Source organism: Rhineura floridana, chromosome 1 (assembly GCF_030035675.1).
Source record: "Rhineura floridana isolate rRhiFlo1 chromosome 1, rRhiFlo1.hap2, whole genome shotgun sequence".
In the NCBI taxonomy this organism is placed as follows: domain Eukaryota; kingdom Metazoa; phylum Chordata; class Lepidosauria; order Squamata; family Rhineuridae; genus Rhineura; species Rhineura floridana.
This window is the reverse complement of record NC_084480.1, coordinates 289,066,248-289,087,148: the sequence shown is the minus strand read 5'-3', so window position 1 is coordinate 289,087,148 and position 20,901 is coordinate 289,066,248. Positions and strand designations below refer to the sequence as shown.

The 20,901-nt window shown below is 42.7% G+C and overlaps 1 protein-coding gene across 2 annotated transcripts in view; it reads right to left on the bottom strand.

The window, feature by feature from the left end:
* FZD6 (frizzled class receptor 6) overlaps nucleotides 1-5,876 on the bottom strand; it is a 31,487-nt gene extending 25,611 nt beyond the window's left edge. The window contains exons 1-2 of one of the 2 annotated variants that reach the window (XM_061604758.1): nucleotides 5,731-5,876; nucleotides 3,701-4,069 (exon numbers count right to left, since the gene is read on the bottom strand). In XM_061604758.1, the coding sequence (XP_061460742.1) occupies nucleotides 3,701-3,877 (177 nt within the window). In that variant the 5' untranslated portion in view covers nucleotides 3,878-4,069; nucleotides 5,731-5,876. Of the gene's footprint in view, nucleotides 1-3,700; nucleotides 4,070-5,473; nucleotides 5,670-5,730 lie in introns of those variants that run through there. The other variant, XM_061604749.1, reaches the window with a different exon arrangement.
* Between the last annotated feature and the right edge of the window lie 15,025 nt (nucleotides 5,877-20,901).

Genomic DNA, 20,901 nt, shown 5'->3' with positions numbered 1-20,901 from the left:
CTGGTGGAAACCAGAATAAGGACTCTACAGGACAGATGGAAGAAAGGTGCATGTCTTCCCTCCAGGCCGTGGTAGCTGGAGATCCTTGGGACTGGTGGGGCACAAGGCAGGGAGCACAACTATAGACAGAGCCAATGACATGCAGAGCCCAGTAATGGCTGGAACCCATTGGGACTTTGGAGCCAGAACCAAAGACAGATGAAACCACCACCTGACTTGTAAGTAAGAAGGCAGACAGGTTAGGGCTGGCTGAGAGTAGACTGAGGTTGGTGAGGCAGTGCCCCATTTGTGCAAACTGACCAGCCACCATTGCTTTCAGATGAAGTGGAAGGGGGAAAGATGAAAATGGCAATGGGCAACTTACTTGTGCTCCCTTCATCCCCACTATCCAGAGCCATTCTTAGATTGGCAGTTTAAATATAATTCTCCAAAAGCATTAATGTTAATACATTCAAAATCAACATTAACGCTTATGTATTAAAACTTCTGGGGTACTGTAAGTTGTTGAAGACTGCAAGCTATTTTTCCCTACTGGGATTCTTCTAATTTTGTCTACAGCTTCTGTATTCATGGTGGAAACCTTCCTAGCAACTTCCTTCAAGATCTTATCTCAGCCATACTATTCCTAGGACAAAGCCAGATTTAATGCCATGCCTTCCCTGTTCCAGCAAGCATTATACTTCTGATATCATGTAGTTCCCCAAGAATGGATCTGTGCTTTTTAACTTGTTCATAAATAAACTGGAGTCAGGGACAAGCAGTGAAGTAGATAAGTTTGCCAATAATACCAAACTGTGGTTATCTCAAAACACAGAGTGGTTAACACTGAGGAGCTCCAAAAGAATCTCTCCAAACTGGGTGAATGGGTAATAAAGTGGTAAATGCAATTCAATGTAAGCAAGTATAAAGTAAAAAACATGGGGGCAAAAAAACCTTATTTCTGATATACATTCATGTGGCCTGAACTGGCAGTGACCAACAAGGAATGAAACCTTGGGGTCATAGTGGATAGTTCAATGAAAATGTTCACCCAGCATGCAGCAGCTGTGAAACATTTAAATTCCATCCTGGCAATCATTAGGAAAGAGACTGAAAATAAAATTGCCAGTATAATACCATTATACAAATCTACAGCAGAAGTACACTTTGAGTACTGTGTATAGCTCTGGGCACCTCACATCAGAAAGGAGTTTGTAGAGCTGGAAAAGGTACAGAAATAGGCAACCAAAATTATCAAGGGATGGAGCAACTCCCCTATGAGGCAAGGTTACAACATTTGGGACTTTTTAGTTTAAAGAGATGAGATGATAGACGTATATAAAGCTATGCATGGTGTGGAGAAAGTGGAGAGACAAGTTTTCCTCCCTCTCTCATAATACTAGAAGTTGGGGACATCCTATGAAACTGAATGTTGGAAGATTCATGACAGACAAAAGGAAGTATTTTTTCACATAGAGCATTGTTAAAGCTATAGAATTTGCTTCCATGAGCAGCAGTGATGGCCACCAACTTGGATGTCTTTAAAAGAGGATTAGATAAATTCAGAGTGGATAAGACTTATCAGTGGTGGAAGGCTATGTTCTACCTCCACTGTTGGAGGGAATATGCCTCTAAAAACAGATCCTGGGAAACACAAGTGGGAAGAGCACTGTTGCACTCAGATCTTGCTTGCTGCTCCCACCTCCTCTCTTGCTCAGTTTGGGCACTATGGCAAGGGGGATTAGGCCCATGGTACTACTTAGGAAGAAACTATGAGTAGTTGCCTCAGCCAGCTTGCTTACCCTTCTCTCTGAGCAGTGCAGTACAGATGGCTGGTCATGGAAGGATCCAACCACCTTGTCCGTTCATTAATTCATTCATTAGCACTCTCCCCCCCCCCAAGTAGCACAACATTTGGGACTGGGCCTAATCTTTGCTACCACACTGCCCAATAAGCAGAAGTGCTGGTTGCTTCTCCAATAAACAGCTACTGCTTTGCTGGAACCATCTCCTCCTGCTCTACCACACAACAAAAGAGAACATGCAAACAGGTAGAGCCTTCCAGAGGAAGGAGACAAATGAGTGATTACAGGCAACAGTAACCATTATTTGATTTATCCTTGGATCCTAAAAGGAGGAAACAGATATTGCCTGTTCATGCTCATCCTCTCTTAGCGGGTGGAATAGTGGAGGGGACTGGGCTCATTCCTTATTAGTGCACTATCCAGAGGGAGCATGCAGGTGAGCAAGTGAGATGGCTACTCTTTCCATGGCCAACTTTCTATGGTTGCACCACCTAGAGAGAAAGGATGAGCAAGCAGGCAGAGGTAGTTAGTCAAACAAATAAAAACATTTAGACCAACTAAAATGGCATCATCATTCATCTGTTTTAAAATATTAATTTTTACTGTAACTACTGATAAGAACTGTAGGTAGCAAGCTCTGTCATAAAAAGTATTCCCTTCCAGAAGAGGTTTTTTCTTCTTCTATAAGATGGCCTACCAAAACATAAGTACATGTAAGAAAAGTTCAGTTGTTTCTTTAAAACTAATTTTTTCTTCCTGTGCCAGTTTATGCACCTTCAATCAATTCAATGATTGACTCGAACTCACATGGGTAAAATGTGATCAGATGACAGCCCTAATTCACAGGCATGTCATTTGTTTAACCACACCACAGACATTTGTGATGCTGGTTTGAAGCAATATGCTAGAGACAAGAATCAACTTCAAAACAGTTTAATGTTGTGTTTACCAAGCAAAATGAGAGTAGCTACCACGCCTCTGCTTTTGTACTGAGATCTGTGGAAGAGATACATCTCACATTTTAGAACTTTATTGGAAGCAATGGATTTTTTTATACCAACGGCATGCAGAGTGGCCTGAGTGAATGCAGCAAGAGGCAACCTGCCATAAACAGCCAGGCCATACAGGGCCAGTGCCAGCAAGTGGCCACATCGGGCCCTGATCACCTTAAGGTGGGAGGATAATGCTCCCATTCTGCGATCTGTGGTAGTGTTGGCTCCTGACCCCATTGCGTATTACAGAGGAGCTTATAGGCCCTTCCCCAATAGTCAGTGCAGGCTTCAATAAGCTCACACGCCCCACCTCTCTCTCCCATCCCTCTCAATGATGTGCACGCTGTGCACGCATGCCTGCCATCAACCAAAATGGCAACAGGGGCTTCCCTAAGGGGCTGACCACCCTGCCACCATCTTGGTTGATGGCAGGCATGCGTGCAGCGCACATATCTGCCATCGACAAAGATGGCAGCAGAGGCTTCCCGAAGTGGCTGATGCCCCTGCTGCCATCTTGGTTGATGGGAGGTAGAGGGGACGTAGATGGGACACACGGGGAGGCTTATTAGCCCCATGCTACTTGCATGGGTAAGTTAAGCTATGGTGCCGCAGGCCCGGGGCAGGCTGGTGCCCAAGTGCCCAGTCATGCCTGGCCCCAGCCCTGAGGCCATACCTATATAAGAATTAACTATAAAATCTGATAATATGTCCATACTGTTATCTTTGCATCAGCATCTGTCGTTTGATGATATGTAGGTGTTTGATAACTATTTCAAGCCTTATTTCAGAACACTGGGTGTTTTCCTCATAATGTGTTATATAGTATCATATATTATGCAGAACTCTTTACACTGCCAGAATCACCTACCTGGCGATTGCAGAAAAAATCTTTATAGCAGTTATGGCAGAGAAAGAACAACTCACCCCCATTCTGGCAGCTGCAGTTTGCTGGTCATAATGCCCCATCACATTAGGGAAAAATGTCATATTGTAGGCCATTCCAGAACATCTTGGGATTGTAATGGGTTCACATGTGAACAAGCTATGCCCATGTGTCAAGTTTAAGATTAAACTCCAAGTCAGAAGTACAAACATCCCCATCTTTCCAGATATGTCACACTTCAGCCCAGTGTCATGATCAGCATCTCTAACAGGACATTTGGCTCACAGTGAAAGCAAACACATCTTGCTTGTTTAATCTCTCAGACACAGCAACAAAGACTCCTGTTTCTCTTCATATTCTAATCTGCATGTCTTGATTACTTGAAAGATAAACTTTCTCCAGCTTGCAAACTGTAAAGGGAAAAAAAGTTGACAATAGCTGTGACTGCTTCAAGATATTTGAAAGACATTAAGAAGTTCAGAAATAGTTTTACAAATAAATCAGGCTATTATTACCCCACACCTCCTCCAGGAAAGAGACACCTGGATCAGTCCTTGACAGCAGTGACAATCAGGGTAGCTCAGCTAATAATCAGCTATCCTACACAGCACAAGGCTATGCACATCTATTCAGAAGTAAGCCCCATTACATTCAGTGAAGCCTACTTCCTGGGCCGGTGCTATCATTAGGCCAACTAGGCAACCGCCTAGGACACAGACCTCAGAGGGGCGCAGTACTGACCTTTGAGGGGCACAGTTCTATACAGATTAGTTTTTTTAACCATTGGAAAAAATGCAACTAAAATAAATTTAGCACTTTCAAGTTCTGTGCTTTTCAGTTTTTCTACAAGACATCTGTTTTTGAAAATTGAAGTTAGCAATTTTTTTGGGTGGGTGTGCAAGTAGTTAGCCTTGCCTAGAGCACAAAATAGCCTGGCAACGGCACTGCCTACTTCCAAGTGCGTTTAGGATTGCAGCTACAAATACATACATACTACATATTACCAAGAACTAAACCCACAGGGTAAAAGGTCTCAGAAATACCTTCAAAATTTGAAAGACACACCCCAATTTTCAAAATGTAGGACAGTCATAACATCTGAGCCCATGATCTAGGCATCTTCAATATAGGCAGCTGTTGTCAAAATACATATTTTGACAACAACACCCTCAATACCTTTCCTACATTTATAGTTTACAACGTGGTTTGCAAAGAACTGTTTGCATCGCTGCCCTGATTGAAGTTCTCCGCAATTCTTTCATCACACAGATAAATTAGAAGAGATGCTTACACGCCAGTTAAGCTGTCAGTAGACATTTGAAATGTCTTGTTACAAGATGAGAAGAGAGGAGCACTCCCCCCACCCCGTGAACGGTATGTTTTGAGCCAGGAGCCATTCTAACTTCGCAACTACGGTGACTCTTTCCACCTTGAACACCAACACTTGTTTCAAAGATAACGGCTCCATAGCTTGAACTTCAGCCAGCATTTTTCCTCCCCTTCCCCGGTTTTCTATCAGGATCTCTAGCCACTAGATAGTAACAGTTCTGGAAAACTCGCACGCTATTTTGTGGCTTCATGCCTTGGTTACCCGAATGTACATTTTGGAATGCCCGAAGCGGGAGCCCGCCAAGAACTTGCAATACAGTACACTCTTCGATAATGCAAGTCCTTGGAGTTGCCGATGTAGGGAAAGGTAGCTTTTTAAGAAGCCCGAACAAAGCAAACAACTAAAAAACCTGAGTAAGTTCTCAAACGGCCTCTTTTTCTCCACCGCCACCCCCCAACGCATCACACTCAGCAATAAGTCTTACAGAAAAGGCTGGGACTCGGCTTCCGAGTAAACGAACTGCGAAGAGCTCCGAGAAGGGGCAGCGAGCTGCAAGCTTTAAGGCCTCTCGCCCCACTAAGTCCCTCGCCACGTTGGGAGACACTTCTCAGAACCAAGCGCCCCTAACCTGCCTCTCTCTTCACCTGCCTCCAATCCAAGCACAAAGTGCAAGCGCCGCCTTACCCCGTCCGTCAGACCTTAAGAAACCAGCTGGGCGCGAAGCCACGCCCCCTCCCTCACCTGAGCAACTTGGCAGACCGGGCGCCACACCTGGCCTCGCCTCAGGGCGACAATGGCCGCGCCGCTCGGGCTCACGGCTCTTCGCCGACAGACTGTATCGTTTTCAATTCGTATCCGACCGAGAGAAGGAGGAGGAGGGTAGAATCACGCGATATTTGAAAGGCCGGTGAAAAGGGAGAGGGGGCGGTGCTGACACACCTTTGCGGTCACCCGAATCCCGTTCCGCCTCTCCTTTCTCCCCCAAAGATGGCGGCGGCGGTTAACCGGCGTCCTCCACATCCCCTCACTGAAGATTCGATCTACACATGTAGTAGAATGAGGGAGTAAAATGACCTTACGGTTAAAGTATGAGAAAGGGGAAATCGCATTTTTAACAGTCCTGTCCCTTGAAAAAGAGAGAGAATCTCGCTGCAAGTAGAAAGGGAAGGATTTGATCATAAGCTTTCCTTCCTGCTGTGGTACTTCTCTGCCCGCAGGGAGTTTAAAAAAAAGGTGGATGAGCGTTTATAAATGGTATTCTTAACCTGCGATCTGCAATGGTACAGTCCACCGTACTGTTATACACACACATATATTCGTTCCAGGGGTGTAGTTGTCGGGGGCAGTGGCGTACCAAGGGCGGGGCGGTCCGCCCCAGGTGCAGGCAATAAGGGGGTGCATCCAGTAGTGATTTTCTTCGCTGCCGCCGCCAACACCTATAGTCCGAAGCTCTTCCAGGAGGTAGTTTGCGAAGGAGTGCAGCCAACTGAGGGGGTGGAGTGGGGGGTCTCAGAGGGTCTTAGACCACTTACGTTTTGGGGAGCAGGGTCTCAGAAGGGTCCCTAGGTCTCCAGCAGCCTCGAAGCCAATCAGCATGAAAGGAGAGTGTGTTAGCCACTGAGAAGAGTCTTCTAACATGCTTCCTTGCCTTTTCCTGCTGCTTGGAGCCAATCAGAGTGAAAGGTGGTCAGTCAGCCACTGAGAAGACTTTTTTCAGTAGCTAACACTCTCCCCTTTCTTGCTTATTTGCTCCTAGGGTCATCTGTTGTTGTGGAAGAAGGCATTAACAATGTTCTCATTGTCAACCCCACAGCAAAAAAAGGGGGGGCATGGCTGTGACTATCATGAAGGGACCCTGCACTTCTGAATTTGCCACTACAGTACTGCTTTGTTCTGGACTTTGTGCAGTTCCACCTCAGTATTTCGCAACATCTAGGAAAGGGGGAGTGAGATGTGGGGGAGGAAATAGTGTTGGTCTATACTGGGTGCTCCTGTTCTGTGGCATGTTTAAGCAGAACAGGACTCACTTGCGTTCAGTGCAGCTTATTTTCTAGAAGTTACACTGTAGCTTGATTCTCAGAGAGATTTGATAGCCTCGCTTTTCTTTTTACTATCAAATGAAATGTGAACAAATGTTAGCTCTGATGTCACCAAACCAGAAAGACTACTACTTCAAATGTATGTACTCAGAGAAGTATTACTGAAAGTAACAAGATAGTTTATTTTTAATTTGAAGTAAATCTACTTAAACATCTCAAATATACTCAGGTAAGTGTAACTGAAATCAACAGAATTGTTTAGATTATAAAATGTCGGAGTGGGAAACTGAACACCTAAGGAAAGCATTATCCATTGTTTTGTCCTTATTCACAACAATATTTTCTTTTGTTGGCAACTTTTGAATGATATTTACGTTACAGCATTTCTTAACAACAATCCTATCCTGCATCTCTTAGACATTAATGGCTGGAATTGAGCTAGAAATAGATCGCCAACCTTTTTGGGCTTGTTTGGAGATTTGAAAAACTGTTGTGGACACTACCACAAAATGGCTGCCATTTTGCTGACATGGATAATTGCAAAGGACGAGTAACTTACCCCAAAAAATGAGCACAAGGCATTGGTGGGGTCTGAGCCTCAGCACAAAAGTACTCATTTGAACCCAGTTTTCTGTTGAACAGAACACCCTTAAGGCTCCAATTAACTCTGAATAAGATCACTTTCCCAATCTCTCTACCTCTTTTTTTCAGAATTATCTCCCCATTATTTCACACATGGCCATCCATCCATTCACAAGCATGCACCCAATTCATCCAACTCAAATAATGTCCCTCCCTCCTCTTCCCCTTCCCTCCCATTGCCCCATCTGCTCTCATTTGTTATCCCCAGACCCTATCCTCCCTGTTCTGTCCCCCGCCCCCATGGCTCTGCCCTCTCTCTTTTCCTGTCCTCTGTCCCATAGCCTAATCTGCTCTCTTTTTTTGTCTCCCCAAGGCTCCATCTATCCTATTTTCTATTTGCCCCCTATAGCCCTGGCTTTCCCCTCTCCTGTCCTCTCTCCCATTTGCTCTCTTTATGAGGGTCCTGTGGCCCCATCCACCTTGCCTCTGCCCTCCCAGTCATTCCATATGAGACCATTTTAGTCTTACTCATTTTTGGTAATCTGGTACAAAGGGAGCAGATACCTTGGCATACAGCATAGCTGCCCTCTGGGGATGTGCTGCACATTGGCAACTCCAGATAGTAACTGTATTTCCACAAATCTAGATTAACTAGCTAGAACAGATAAGATATTGGTTAGTATTGGTATTGTGAAGAACTGTATATGCAGGTGTCAAAGTTTATTTCTTCTTGACTTTTGTAACCAATTGATTAGATGCCTATCAAAAATGGTTTGCAGCACAATCTAGTCCTACTCAGAAGTAATTCCTATTGAGCTCAGTGACACTTCCTCCGAGGAAAGTGGAAACAGTATAGCAGCATGTCTATATTTTTGTCCTAGGTCCACAGAACTATCACTATCACATGGCCAGATATTGCTTGTATAACAATAGCACATGGTTTAAAGGTTTTAATAAGATCCTTCAAGATGAAAATAATGATTTCTCTGATGGAATAGCTGTATGGACAGCACAGCTTGCATTGATCACACAATAAAACAATCTTATAGATGGATTAAAGATAGACATGGACTGTGGGAAGAATCATCAAATACTAACTTAGTGCACTTGAGGCTTCATTGTATCAACATCTGCAATAGTGTACAGATGGGTACAACTACATACCTTGTTCTGCCTACTGAAAAAGGATAATTTTAACCTTGTACTGTTTAAACTGTATCACCTTTTTCCTGATAACAGATCATAATAAAATCTGGAATAATTTAATTCTGTATTGTAATGATTTATTAATGAAATAGAGTTTTGATGTGGTGATAAATTAACTCATAGTAAACACAGTTATTGAAAGTGTTCTTAGTCACCTTTATAAATCCCAATGTTATTGTTAAGTCATTCATTATTGAGATGTTGCTTTTAATTTCTCTAGATTCAATAAGAGGAAACATTTTAAAGAACAACTAGGTGGCGCCAATAAACCTGCTGAAGGTAAATTACAAAGCTGAAGAGACATTTTAATTTGTGTTTTGACTTTTCTGCTACATTTAAGCTGCAACCCTGTAATCACTTATCTGTGAGGAAGTACCATTGAATTGAATAGGACTTACTTTAAGTAGCCATGTATACACTGCAGTAGTAAGTTGTGTCTGAGGGTATCTACCTGTAACCAAAACATTTTACCTATCATTTTTCCAGTTAGGTCTATACACTTTTCCCATAGTGTACCTACTATTTTCCCATTTTTTCTTCTCTACAGTCAGTCAGCATTCTGTGAGTATATTAGTCCTTCCTGAGTTGTTTTTAAGGTCTTTCTACCCCTTAGGTTTTGTTTTTCTAAAGATTTTTTGTGCTTCTCTAAACTGCAGAGTTTCCCCAAGGTTGTCAGTACTTGCCTCTTGTGTGTAGATGGTGCTGTTTTGGTTACACAAGAGCTGGCATTCAGAACCTTTCTTTTCTTCTTGTTGTTTATAAATCCTGTAACTTATATTTTAAAAAAGAAATTTAAAAAAAGAAAATTGAGATCAGTACTGGTATATATATGATACAAATTTAATTCACTGCAAAAATCTATGCCTGCCACATGCAAAACAAACAACCACTTCAAGATAAAGAAAAATATTAGTTTTACTGTAGAGTGTGGTATTGACAAAGCTTTGCAGTTCTGCTTTATAGCTTGACACGTACTAAAAAAAAGATATCCAGATTTCTGAAACGGAACAATCAATACAAAATTGCTTTGTAGATTGCCAACATGGATGATGACACAAATGATTGATATTTTGTCTTTTCAACACATATAACAATAAAACCCTCCAGCTGTTTCTTAAGCTCCCAGGGATCTGAACAAATTACAGAAGAGGCTTTTTGTCTGTGAAGATAAGACTCCCAAGTGTCACTTTCAGTACATGTAAATCTGTAGCAATTCCACTAACATCTCATTGCCAAATAGCTTTCTAAAAGGCTGAAAATGACCCGCAGGGTTACTATGTCCTTGTGTTCATATATCAAGAAATACAGATTTTTGACAATATCATATGTCCGCATTGCTTTGATACCCACTTCAACATTTGCAATTTTAGATGAAGAATTAGCAATGCTTCTGCCTCTAGTTCTTGAAAATGACACAAGCATTGTGAAAGTTTGTAAATAAGGGGTAGAGACACACTTGTGATTTGTACTGGCTTCAGTGCATCTTCACCTCCGTTTTGACACAGAACACTGGTCGAACTCCGCCCCCTTTTCCTTCAAAACTTCAGAAGCTGCAGCTCCAGTGCAATTTACCTTGAAGTCAGCTTCACACAGAGTTCAGCACTGATTGGCCATCAACACCATTGCCACTCAGATATGTCCAATAAAAATGCTTTGCTATAGGCTCAGGCAGACACAGTGATTGGTCCAATGCTTTGCTGTGGATGGTCCTAATCAGCCATGAGGAAGAGAGATGTGTCCAGCCATGGGCAGAATAATTTCAAAATGCAGCCAGAGACAACAGTCTGGCTGCTTTTGAAGCAAACTAGTGTGTTTGCAGCTGAGCTCTCAACCCTAGATCACTTTGGAAGAATTCACATCTTGTTCACATCTAGCCCTCCCCCAACCCCTGCCACCTCTGCCAGATGCCCCTTACCCCACCCATACCCCTCACAACCCCCACCCCATCTCCCCCCACACATGGGAGGCCAGAGACTCACACACACATGGCCATAGCTAACCCCACCCACCATGGGTGGCCATAGTTCCCCCCATTCCCAGGCAGTTCCCTAAACTACACCCCCAAGCACTCGCCGCAGCCCTGCCTCCACTGCTTACTTTATAGCCTTCTTGTTGCTGCTGCTACTCGCTTGCCCCCCACTGCTGCCACCCCTCTGGCCGTTGCTGACCCTCTTGCCACTACCACTCTCCCCCTCTCCGCTCCCATTTTGCCTTGCCTTGCCCACCTCACTTGTAAGTGTCACTCTACCCATGAATGCTTCAGTGAAAGCATGCGCCTGTGCAGAACTGTTCATGGGTAGTGTGACAGTTGCAAACATATAATATAGTAAGATAAGATACATTATATGCATATGGGTCAAGATGTTTTGGTAATATAATTTTGCTGTTTTCATGCTGAGCTTGAAAGAAGTATTTAGGGAGATCATCAAAATAACTGAGACCATAGTCCCCAAATAATGTACTTTTGTATCTGCTGACCCTCCCCTGAAGGTGCCTCCTCCAAACTCTGCATTCCCATTGTCTCAGGAAACACAAATTGAGATCACGTATTTGCCAAGATAATGTCTAGCTCTGCCCAACCCTTTCCCAAGAGCGTCAAGTGCTAAAATCGATTTTGGAGATAACACAGAGCAAGTACAATAGGAACTGTATCTCTGGACAACATGAAATCTTAGCAGTGGGTAATAAGGGACATCAAAGAATTGAAAAAAATCATTAATGCTCTCTTAAGAAACTGTTTACTTAATGAACATAATGAATAATAAATATTCATTGAGAAACTGCTGGAAACAGTTTGCTTCAAAATCTGGAGACACCACAGGCAGCAGGTTCTATGTGTTGTCTGGGAATCATTTGCTCATATTTCTTTTCAACACAATTAATTTGTATGATTTTATTTTCCTGCTATTTTGGATATGGTTTTTCTATAAAGCATTTATGAGATGATGAAATGAGAAACAGAAAATCCATTCTTATTAGATTTGCCGCTACTTCAACAGCAGCACAGCTGGGCATCATCCACAATGTTCTAGCAATTAATGTCTGTATCTCAACCTAGCAGTTCAAAGGTGTTAGTTACGTCAAAAGAATAATTGTTTTATTAGGTTGATTTAAAACACCTTAACTTCATATTAAAATCCCTTCAATTCCCAGGGATCCATAGTGAAGCTGTAACATTTCTGAGCTTTAAATCTGTGCAAAATTAAAGCTGTGCCATCACCACTGTCCAAGGGACATGCCTGCAGTGCTGTTTGGTGAGGCTCCTAGATCAAGTGATTGACTTGATCCATTCCAGATCCCCAGGATGACATCAGTTGGCTTTAACAGCAGCTTTGTAACTAGATGTTTACACTGCTGTATAGCCAAGACCAAATGGAAATTGAATGGGAAATTTATGCCTATTTTTGGATGAATTTGCTCATATCTGGTAAAAAAAATAGTAAGAATTTGGAAGATGTGGGTTTGCATTTGACAATAACAAGAAAAATTCCACAGATCTGGAAGCTCTTACACTTAAGAGCCTATTTTAAAAGTGATCTTCCTCCAGCTCTTTTTGAACCCTGACTTAGACTTTGCCTTTCCTCTGCCAATTGTATGTGCTATGCAATGGCTATTTTTTCACTGGAGTTTCTGGAAGCAATGAATGCTTGAAATATGTGAGGAAAATTAGAGTGGCCCTTAATGAAATACACAAACTCCACACTCTGAGTCACTGCAATTTTAGCCAAAACATGTCTCTTGTCCTTTAAAAACAGTAGCTAAGTAGGCCACTATACAGAGGGCAAGTCCTCTGCTACAGTTGGAAGTAGAACTAGATGGGCTCTTCCTATGGTCATAATGTGTCATTGAAAACATAAAGCAAGATAAAGATTTAGAAAAACTGAATGGTTACTAATGATGGCTATGTACTGCCTCCAGTATCAAAAACAGTGTACCTACAAACACCAGTTGCTGGGGAGCACAAGTGGAAGAGGGTTGCTGTGCTCATGTTTGGCCTATGGGCTTCCCATAGGCATCTGAATAGCCACAATAGGAACAGAATACTGGACTGGATGGACCATTGATCTGATCCATACACCGCGTAATTTATTTTGTCTTCTGTGTCCCTTTCAAGATGTGGTCTGGAACACTAACAGAAAGTATTTAAAAGGCATGTCTGTAATGAGAACTGGGGTTTTTTTTTATAGATGTATATTAACTGTCATGGCATCTGTCAAAAGATCCTGGGAATTATAATTTGATGGGTATGCTGAGATTAATCAGAGTTCAAGATCCCTGCTACTTCATCTAAAAACAATTCCCTGGGGATATGGAATGACTATTGAACAGTAAATCTTGAGTTGTAGATATACTCAAAGGTGTAGGAATAATATTTTTGCTTTTTAAGATGTTTTTAAAGTTGTTTTTTAATATGTTTTGTTTTTAATATGTTTCTAAAGATATTTTATTTTATTAGTGATATGGGATTGGGGTTGAGATAGATTATTTCTTTGTGTACCCTTCAAGCCTGTGATCTTGTTTCTGGAAGTTGGAATCTGCAAAGGAAGAAACCTGCTCCACTGGTCTTGAGTAGTTTACTTTGTTAATCTAATAGTTTAGCCAAATCAGCCTGTGAGTTAATGGGTGTTGTGAGTGGTCAATCTGCATATCCAAAGGGATGTGGGCAAGAGAGATCCTGCTGCTTGTGGAACTCTTGTGGAGGGAGAGCCCCTCCTCCCTCCATCCTGGAACCAAAGAGAGGCTTGTATTTTTAGTCTAATCAGGGTGAAGCTGGAAAGACACACAGAGAAGTCTGCTCTCTGCACCATGGCTTTGAGGTGCCCCCCTACAAGCCTGATGGAAAAGCAAGATCTATTGGACTGATAATGCGGAGAACCACTCCATCTTATGCTCAGGTTGTGAATATGTGTAAATAAGCCATATATCCTATTAGTCTTTGCTGACCTTCTTTCTCAGGAAACCAAATCCTGGGCAAGTGCAGGAACCCCTGGAAGTCTCGCATCATTTGGAGATTGGGGTAGCGTGCAACAATATGTTTTAAAGTCTTTTGTTTTTAAGATGTTTTAATGTGCTTTTAGTATTTTTGTTTGCTGTCCTGGCTCCTTCTGGAAGGAAGGGTGGGATATAAATTTAATAAATAAATAAATAAAATATTTGACTGTGCAGATCTCGAGGTTCCCCTTTGTAGCCATGACTATTAATATTAATGTAGCAATACAGTAGTAGGTACGTGATTCACTAGAAAAGACCATAATGCTGGGGGAAACAGAAGGGAGTAGAAAAAGAGGAAGGCCAAACAAGAGATGGATTCCATAAAGGAAGCCACAGACCTGAACTTGCAGGATCTGAACAGGGTGGTTCATGACAGATGCTCTTGGAGGTCACTGATTCGTGGGGTCGCCATAGGTCGTGGTCAACTTGAAGGCACATAACAACAAATCAAAAGCCAAAGCCATCCAACAGCCATTTTGCCTTGTTTTTACTACTGTTACATTTGATGCAGGGTTCATCCACATTTGACTTTAGTATGGATTAGAATCTGCCTGTCATCCCCTTCAATCAACTGCAGTTTTGCCCATTTCCCCCTCCAAATGTAGATTTCCCTGATCTGGGGATAATTCAGTAAGTGATTAAAAATCAGACACCTAACCACCCCACTGGGAGCAGCAGACACAGTGCACCACGGGTTTTTTTTTTGGAGGGTGGGTCAATAAATCGCCACAGCTACCCCCCTTTCCACACCCCCTATTTTTCCCTCTTTCCCCCTTCATTTCTTTTTTGTCAACGCTTGTGCCCATTTCCAAGTGGGCTCTGCCAGGTGTCAGCACTGCCTAGATTTTTATTTTTAAACACTCAGATTCATGCAAATAAAGCCAAACAACAACAGCCTTTAAAAATACAAATTTATTTGTATTGATGTATATATATATTTTTATGTCTTTGAAATTGCCAACTTTGGGGGGCTGGGAAAATGTGGTCCCTTTTTTGACTTTATTGCCTTTTACTAACTTCTGCCTACATGTTTGGACTTCCAAGCCTCCATATTTGTGCACTATTGAATGCTAGTTAAAATAACAAATCATAATTAAAAAATGAAATCATTAAAGTGTTACACCATTCTCCCTTGGTAGTGTTTTTTAAAAAAATGTGTGCACTGGTAAAATTCTAACTTCATGCATACTTGTTTTGTGCTCAAATGGAGTGGAAAGAATAAATTAGAAGGCAGGGTCAAAAACACCCAGTGTAGATTAACCCACCACATGGGTAAACCGACAAGTATGGACAGGAACCAGCAGTTTTGAAGTCAAAATACAAACAAATGCAAATGAGTATGGACTTATAAGATCAAATTTGGATGGGGAAACTGTGGATCTCGGAGCAATATCTCACTCACATGTGGACAGCCCCATAATCTGCCCCAGGAGAACATATTTAGACCCCATCTGAGGTTGTAATATCTGAAAATACACACATGCCTCACTCCAGCAAGGGAGAGTACTGTGATGATCCTGTATTAGTGTAAATAGGGTAAGTGCTGTTTGTTTAGAAGATATGTGGTAAGTAGAATGGAAGAGGAGGGGGGAGTGAATGGGCAGTAGAATGCTGGATGATTGGCTGAACGTTTAAAATGGCTGACAGTATAAAAGGAAGAAGGTAAATCTGGGTGGATGTGGTGTGGACGTGTGTGGACGTTGGTGGACTTGAGAGGGTTGTTTTGGTGGGTTTTGAGAGGAGAGGGTGGAGTTCGGATTAATACTAAGACCAGTACCTCAGGAATAGATGTAACCATATGCTTAAGTGCCTTTTAAAGAAATCTTGTTATCTCTGTTATATAATAAAATACTTATTTGGTTTACCAAAGGCCTGATCCTTGGCTGGGGTTTCACAGACCAGAAGGGAGGGTGAGGTAAATACCAAGGCTGAAGAGTGACAAATGGTGGCAGCGGGGAAGGGAAGAATAACACCACAAGTATTCAGAGCAAACCAGAATTATAAGCAGTCTGAGTAAATCAAAGGGATTGGGACAGCTTTAGCACTCAGTCACAGAGGTAACCAGATAGAGAGACTCAGGCAGAGTCTGTGGGACTACTGGTTATAGGACGTGACTGGTGGTGCTGCCTAGCAGGGGGATCTGTTGAGATCTGTGCAAGAGCGGGGAGAGAAACCATATAAAAGGACAGTCCTGACTGGTGGAGTCCCTGGTGGTGCCTAGAGACAGGCAGTAACCACGAGCAGGTAGGAACCTGACAGGGAGAGCCAGGGAAGGGCATCACAAGTACCTATGGAGGAAGGCTTTCATGTACACAATGGAAGGAGACATGCCTGGATCTGTGTTCACACAACCACATTGCAATGCTCACTCAGGCCCCACTGAAATGAGCCAATATGTCTTTTGATACAGCAGGATAGGCACATTCCCATCCAGGCCCACCAGCTGTTATGCACAACTACTTCCATGCCAGCATGAGGCTCAGTTATAGCTGCAGAAAACCCAAGAACAAAATGAACAGGCAGGTACATACTGTATGGTTCCCAATGCGTTTTGAGGAAGCTATCAAGGGGAAAGTTTATATTTTATTGAATTTTGTTTATTTTTGGTTCTTTTGTTTATATCAAAACACAACAAAAAAGCAAACAAAAATAAAACCAGAATGCAGGAGGGAGGGGAAGAGAAAGGGAAAGCGAGAGAGAAGTGGCTCAATATTCATAGGTTTTGCTCATTATCAGTTTACAGGAGTATCATAAAATACCTTTATATTTAGCTAGGGTTAGGGTTCAGTATAGGCTTGACATATAGTTTATTATCTAATTTGCTACCTATGAAACGTAGCTAGTTCACGTATGACAAGCGAGGATAGGTCTCTTGACCATTGGTGGATTATTGGACTGTAAGTACTAGTAACGTATCTAGGAATCAAAGTTACACACAATATTCCCCTCTGTTGAAACAAAATTTGGATCCCATCCTGCAAATAAAATCCAACTTGGATAGGTGGACTACATTACATGTAAGCATTTGGGATAAGATTAACAAAATCAAAATGAAAGTGGTGCCATGTCTAGTTCATATTTTACATGGCTTACCATTATATATCCCAGGCTCCTATGTTATGAGTATTTATGTCTTTTATAGCCTTTATATAGAGCACAGAACACCAAGATCATTACATGAACTTCAGCTTCTGATCCAAGAAGGCATTAACTTCCCATACCAATTACACAATACAGCATCTTTTAGAAACATTGTTCAGAGCAGTTTTTATTAAGAAGCATTTAACATGGCCCATGATAAAGAGCTCTTCAAAACATGCTGAGAACCATATTTACTTGTGCAGCTGCCCATTCTTTCAAAGACCAGCTACCCAAACCTGCACATAGAGTGAATGATGTCCCTCGAAACAGGTGAAGTCCTTGATAAGTGCTGCAAGGACTGGGACCCTTTGCTGACTCCCTCTTTGGCATTGTGGAGCCTGGTTTGCACCTTGGTACATCAGCGAGCTACAGGCAATGAAACAGGCTGGATGACGGCTAGACCGCAAGTGGCGAAAGACGTGTTGTGAGGCTGATCGGGCACGAGTAAAACATCATAACAGTGCCTACTGTGTGGCGGTGAGGGTGGCGAAGAAGGCCCACTTCTCTGCCTCCATTGCATCCACAAGCAGCTGTCCGGTGGAGCTTTTCTGTATTGTCAGGGGTCTGTTGACTTCAGCTCCAGGAAACAGAGTTTTAGACCCTTCAGAGGCCCACTGTGAATTGTTTGCAAGGCACTTTGAGGGTAAAGATGCTCCTCTGTAGCAATCTTGATGCCCCATCCACATCTACTGTAGTCCACAGTGAAGTGTCCAGTGCAACGTCTGCTGCAACTTTTTGGGAATAATTTCAGTTGATGCGGCCTGATGATGTAGACAAAGTGCTTGCATTGATGTTGCCAGCAACGTGTCCTCTCGATCCTTCCCCTTATTGGCTTATTAAAGTTTGCCGAGGGGGGTTGACCGAGTGGATCCAGGGTGTGGTCAATACATCATTGCGGCAGGGAGTGGTTCCAGCCACCTTGAAAGAAGCGGTGATCCAACAACTCCTGAAACTACCAACCAGTCGCAAGTACCCCCTTTTTAGGGAAGGTGATTGAGAGGGTTGTGGCACAGCAATTGCAGCTACTCTTGGATGAAACAGATTATCTTGACCCATCCATGTCTGGGTTCAGGCCTAGTTATGAGACTGAATCAGCCTTGGTTGCTCTGATGGATGACCTTTATTGGGAGGACAGGAAGAGTGCGACCCTGTTATTCTTACTTGATCTATCAGCGCCTTTTGACACCATTGACCATGGTATCCTTCTGGGCCGACTTGGTGAGATGGGAATCGGAGGCACTGTTTTACAGTGGTTCTGATCCTATCTCCAGGGTCATTCTCAGAGAATAGCATTGGGTGACTATCTTTCGGCCCCCTGGCAGTTGTGCTGTGGGGTGCCGCAGGATACCATCTTGTCTCCCATGCTGTTTAACAACTATATGAAGCCCTTAGGAGAGGTCATCAGGAGATTTGGGGTGAGGTGTCAGCAGTATGCTGACGATGCCCAGCTCTATTTCTCCGTAACATCTGGATCGGGAGAGCCCGTGCAAGCCCTTGACTGCTGCCTGGACTCGGTGATGGGCTGGATGAGAGCCAATAAACTGAGTCTGAATCTTAGTACGACAGAGGCACTGCGGACTGGTGGTTCCTGAGTTTGGATAACTGGTCAGTTGCCTGCTTTGGATGGGGTCGTACTTCCTCTGGAAGTACAGGTTCATAGTCTGGAGGTGCTCCTGGATCCATCTATGTGCTAGAGGCCCAAGTGACATCAGTGACTAGGAGTGCCTTTTATCAGCTTCAGCTGGTAAGACAGCTGTGGCTGTTTCTGGACCGGGATAGCCTGACCACTGTTGTCCATGCACTGGTAACCTCCAGGCTGGATTACTGTAATAGCACTCTATGAGGGGCTGCCCTTGAGCTTGGTCCGGAAGTTGCAGCTGGTGCAAAATGCGGCAGCGAGACTGCTCGCTGGGGCAGGGTATCACCAACAATGTCAGCCCGCTGCTAAAAGAATTGCACTGGCTACCCATTTGCTACTGGGCCAAGTTCAAGGTTCTAGTTTTGGGGTACAAAGCCCTATACAGCTTGGGACCAGGATACCTAAAAGACTGTCTTATCCTTTATATACCCCATCAGTCACTGAGCTCTGCAGATGAGGGCCTCCTGCAGATACCATCTTATCAAGAGGTCCATTCCACACAACATAGGAACAGACCTTTAGTGTGGTGGCACCTACCCTGTGGAATTCCCTCCCCTTAAATATTAGACAGGAGCCATCTCTGTTATCTTTTCAGTGCCTATTGAAGACTTTTCTCTTTCAACAAGCCTTTTAAGTTGAGACCTATCCCAGTCTGTGTGTGTTGGAATTGCTTTTTAATATGTTCTTAAACTTTCTTTTTTAAAATGTTTTTAATCTTAAAAGATATTTTCATAGCTTTCTTAAGTAACATTTTTGAAGATGTTTTGTTTTAATGTGTTTTAAAGTTTGTTTTTATGATATTTTAATGTTTTTAGTGCTTTTGTTTGCCACCCTGGGCTCCTGCTGGGAGGAAGGAGGAATAATAATAATAATAATAGTAATAATAGTAATGGGAACTTGTGGCCCTCCAGTTCCATCAGCATCAGCCCCAGCCACCATGGACAATCAACAGGAAGGGACAATGGGATTTGCAGCCCAACAACAGTTTCGTCTCCCCGGTATGGTTTGGTCATGTAAAAGACAGCAGAGCAGTTGTCGCATCACAACATCATTGTAATGATACTGAGGGAATTCCACACAAAACGTATTCCAGTTTAGTCAACATGCTGCTGGGATATGTTCATACAGTTATAAATTCCCCACCATAACTTCCCCTTCAGTTTGGCTGTTCTTGCAAGGCATGTTTTGTTTTAAAAGCCCATGTGCTCCTGCGTGGTTCACTGCAGACTAAGCCTTCATTGTATTTCCTTTCCCCACCAATTATTTTATTTTGGCACTTTTGAAAACCTCCACTCTGTAAGTCAGTTGCTTCGTCAGGCCTCTTGGCATTGAATCAAAATAGGAAAATACAGTCTGTCAAGTATGTGCTGTGCAGCAGTGATTAGAACAGAGATTACAGGTTAGCCATAGAAACTCTTTTCAAGCTATGAAGAACAAATTCATCATCAAAGCCTGCATATAAACAAAGAGAAATTATTGTGTGTATGTTGCAACTACATTACAGTGCATCCTTGCACCTCCACAGCTGTGCAGCTTGGGTTGTGGACGTGGTCCCCTTGGAGAGTAGATTGCTGTCCTTCTCTTGCCTTAACATGGTCTCAGACTATAAGAGTGGTGTAGGAAGAGATATGCTACCCAATTTCAGAAATGTGAAAGTTGGGGTTGGTGGAAGCAGTGACCACAGAGATATAGGACAGAGAGAGGCTGAGAACATCCCTCTTCAATTCAGCCAACATAGTTAACTATGTTATCATAGTTATTACTAATAGTGTGCCAGAAGTAAAATCTTTTTGAAAACTTTTGATACAATCCCTCACCACATTCCTGAGTAAGCACAACAGTCATAGGACAAGGGGACAGGTACTCTTACAGATCAGTAACTGGCTAAAGAACAGGAAGCAGAGAGCAGGAATAAATGGACAGTTCTCATAATGGAGGAAGGTAAGAAGGATCTATATTTGGACCAGTGCTTTTTAACTTGTTTATAAATGATATAGTTAGGGATAAGTAGTGAGATAACAAAGTTTGCAAATGACACCAAATTGTTCAAGGGGGTAAAACAAAACATTGTGAAGAGCTCCCAAAGGATCTCTGGGTAATGGACTTTAAAAGAGCAAGTTTAGTTCAATATAAGCAAATATAAAGTGATACCCCATGAGGGCACAAAAAATCCTATTTTCACATATACAGTAACAGGATCTGAACAGGGAATGATGGACCAGGCAAAAGATCTTGGGATAGTGATGGATAGCTCATGACAATGTTGACTCAGTGTGCAGCAGCTCTGAAAGAGGTGAATTCTGTTAGAGATCA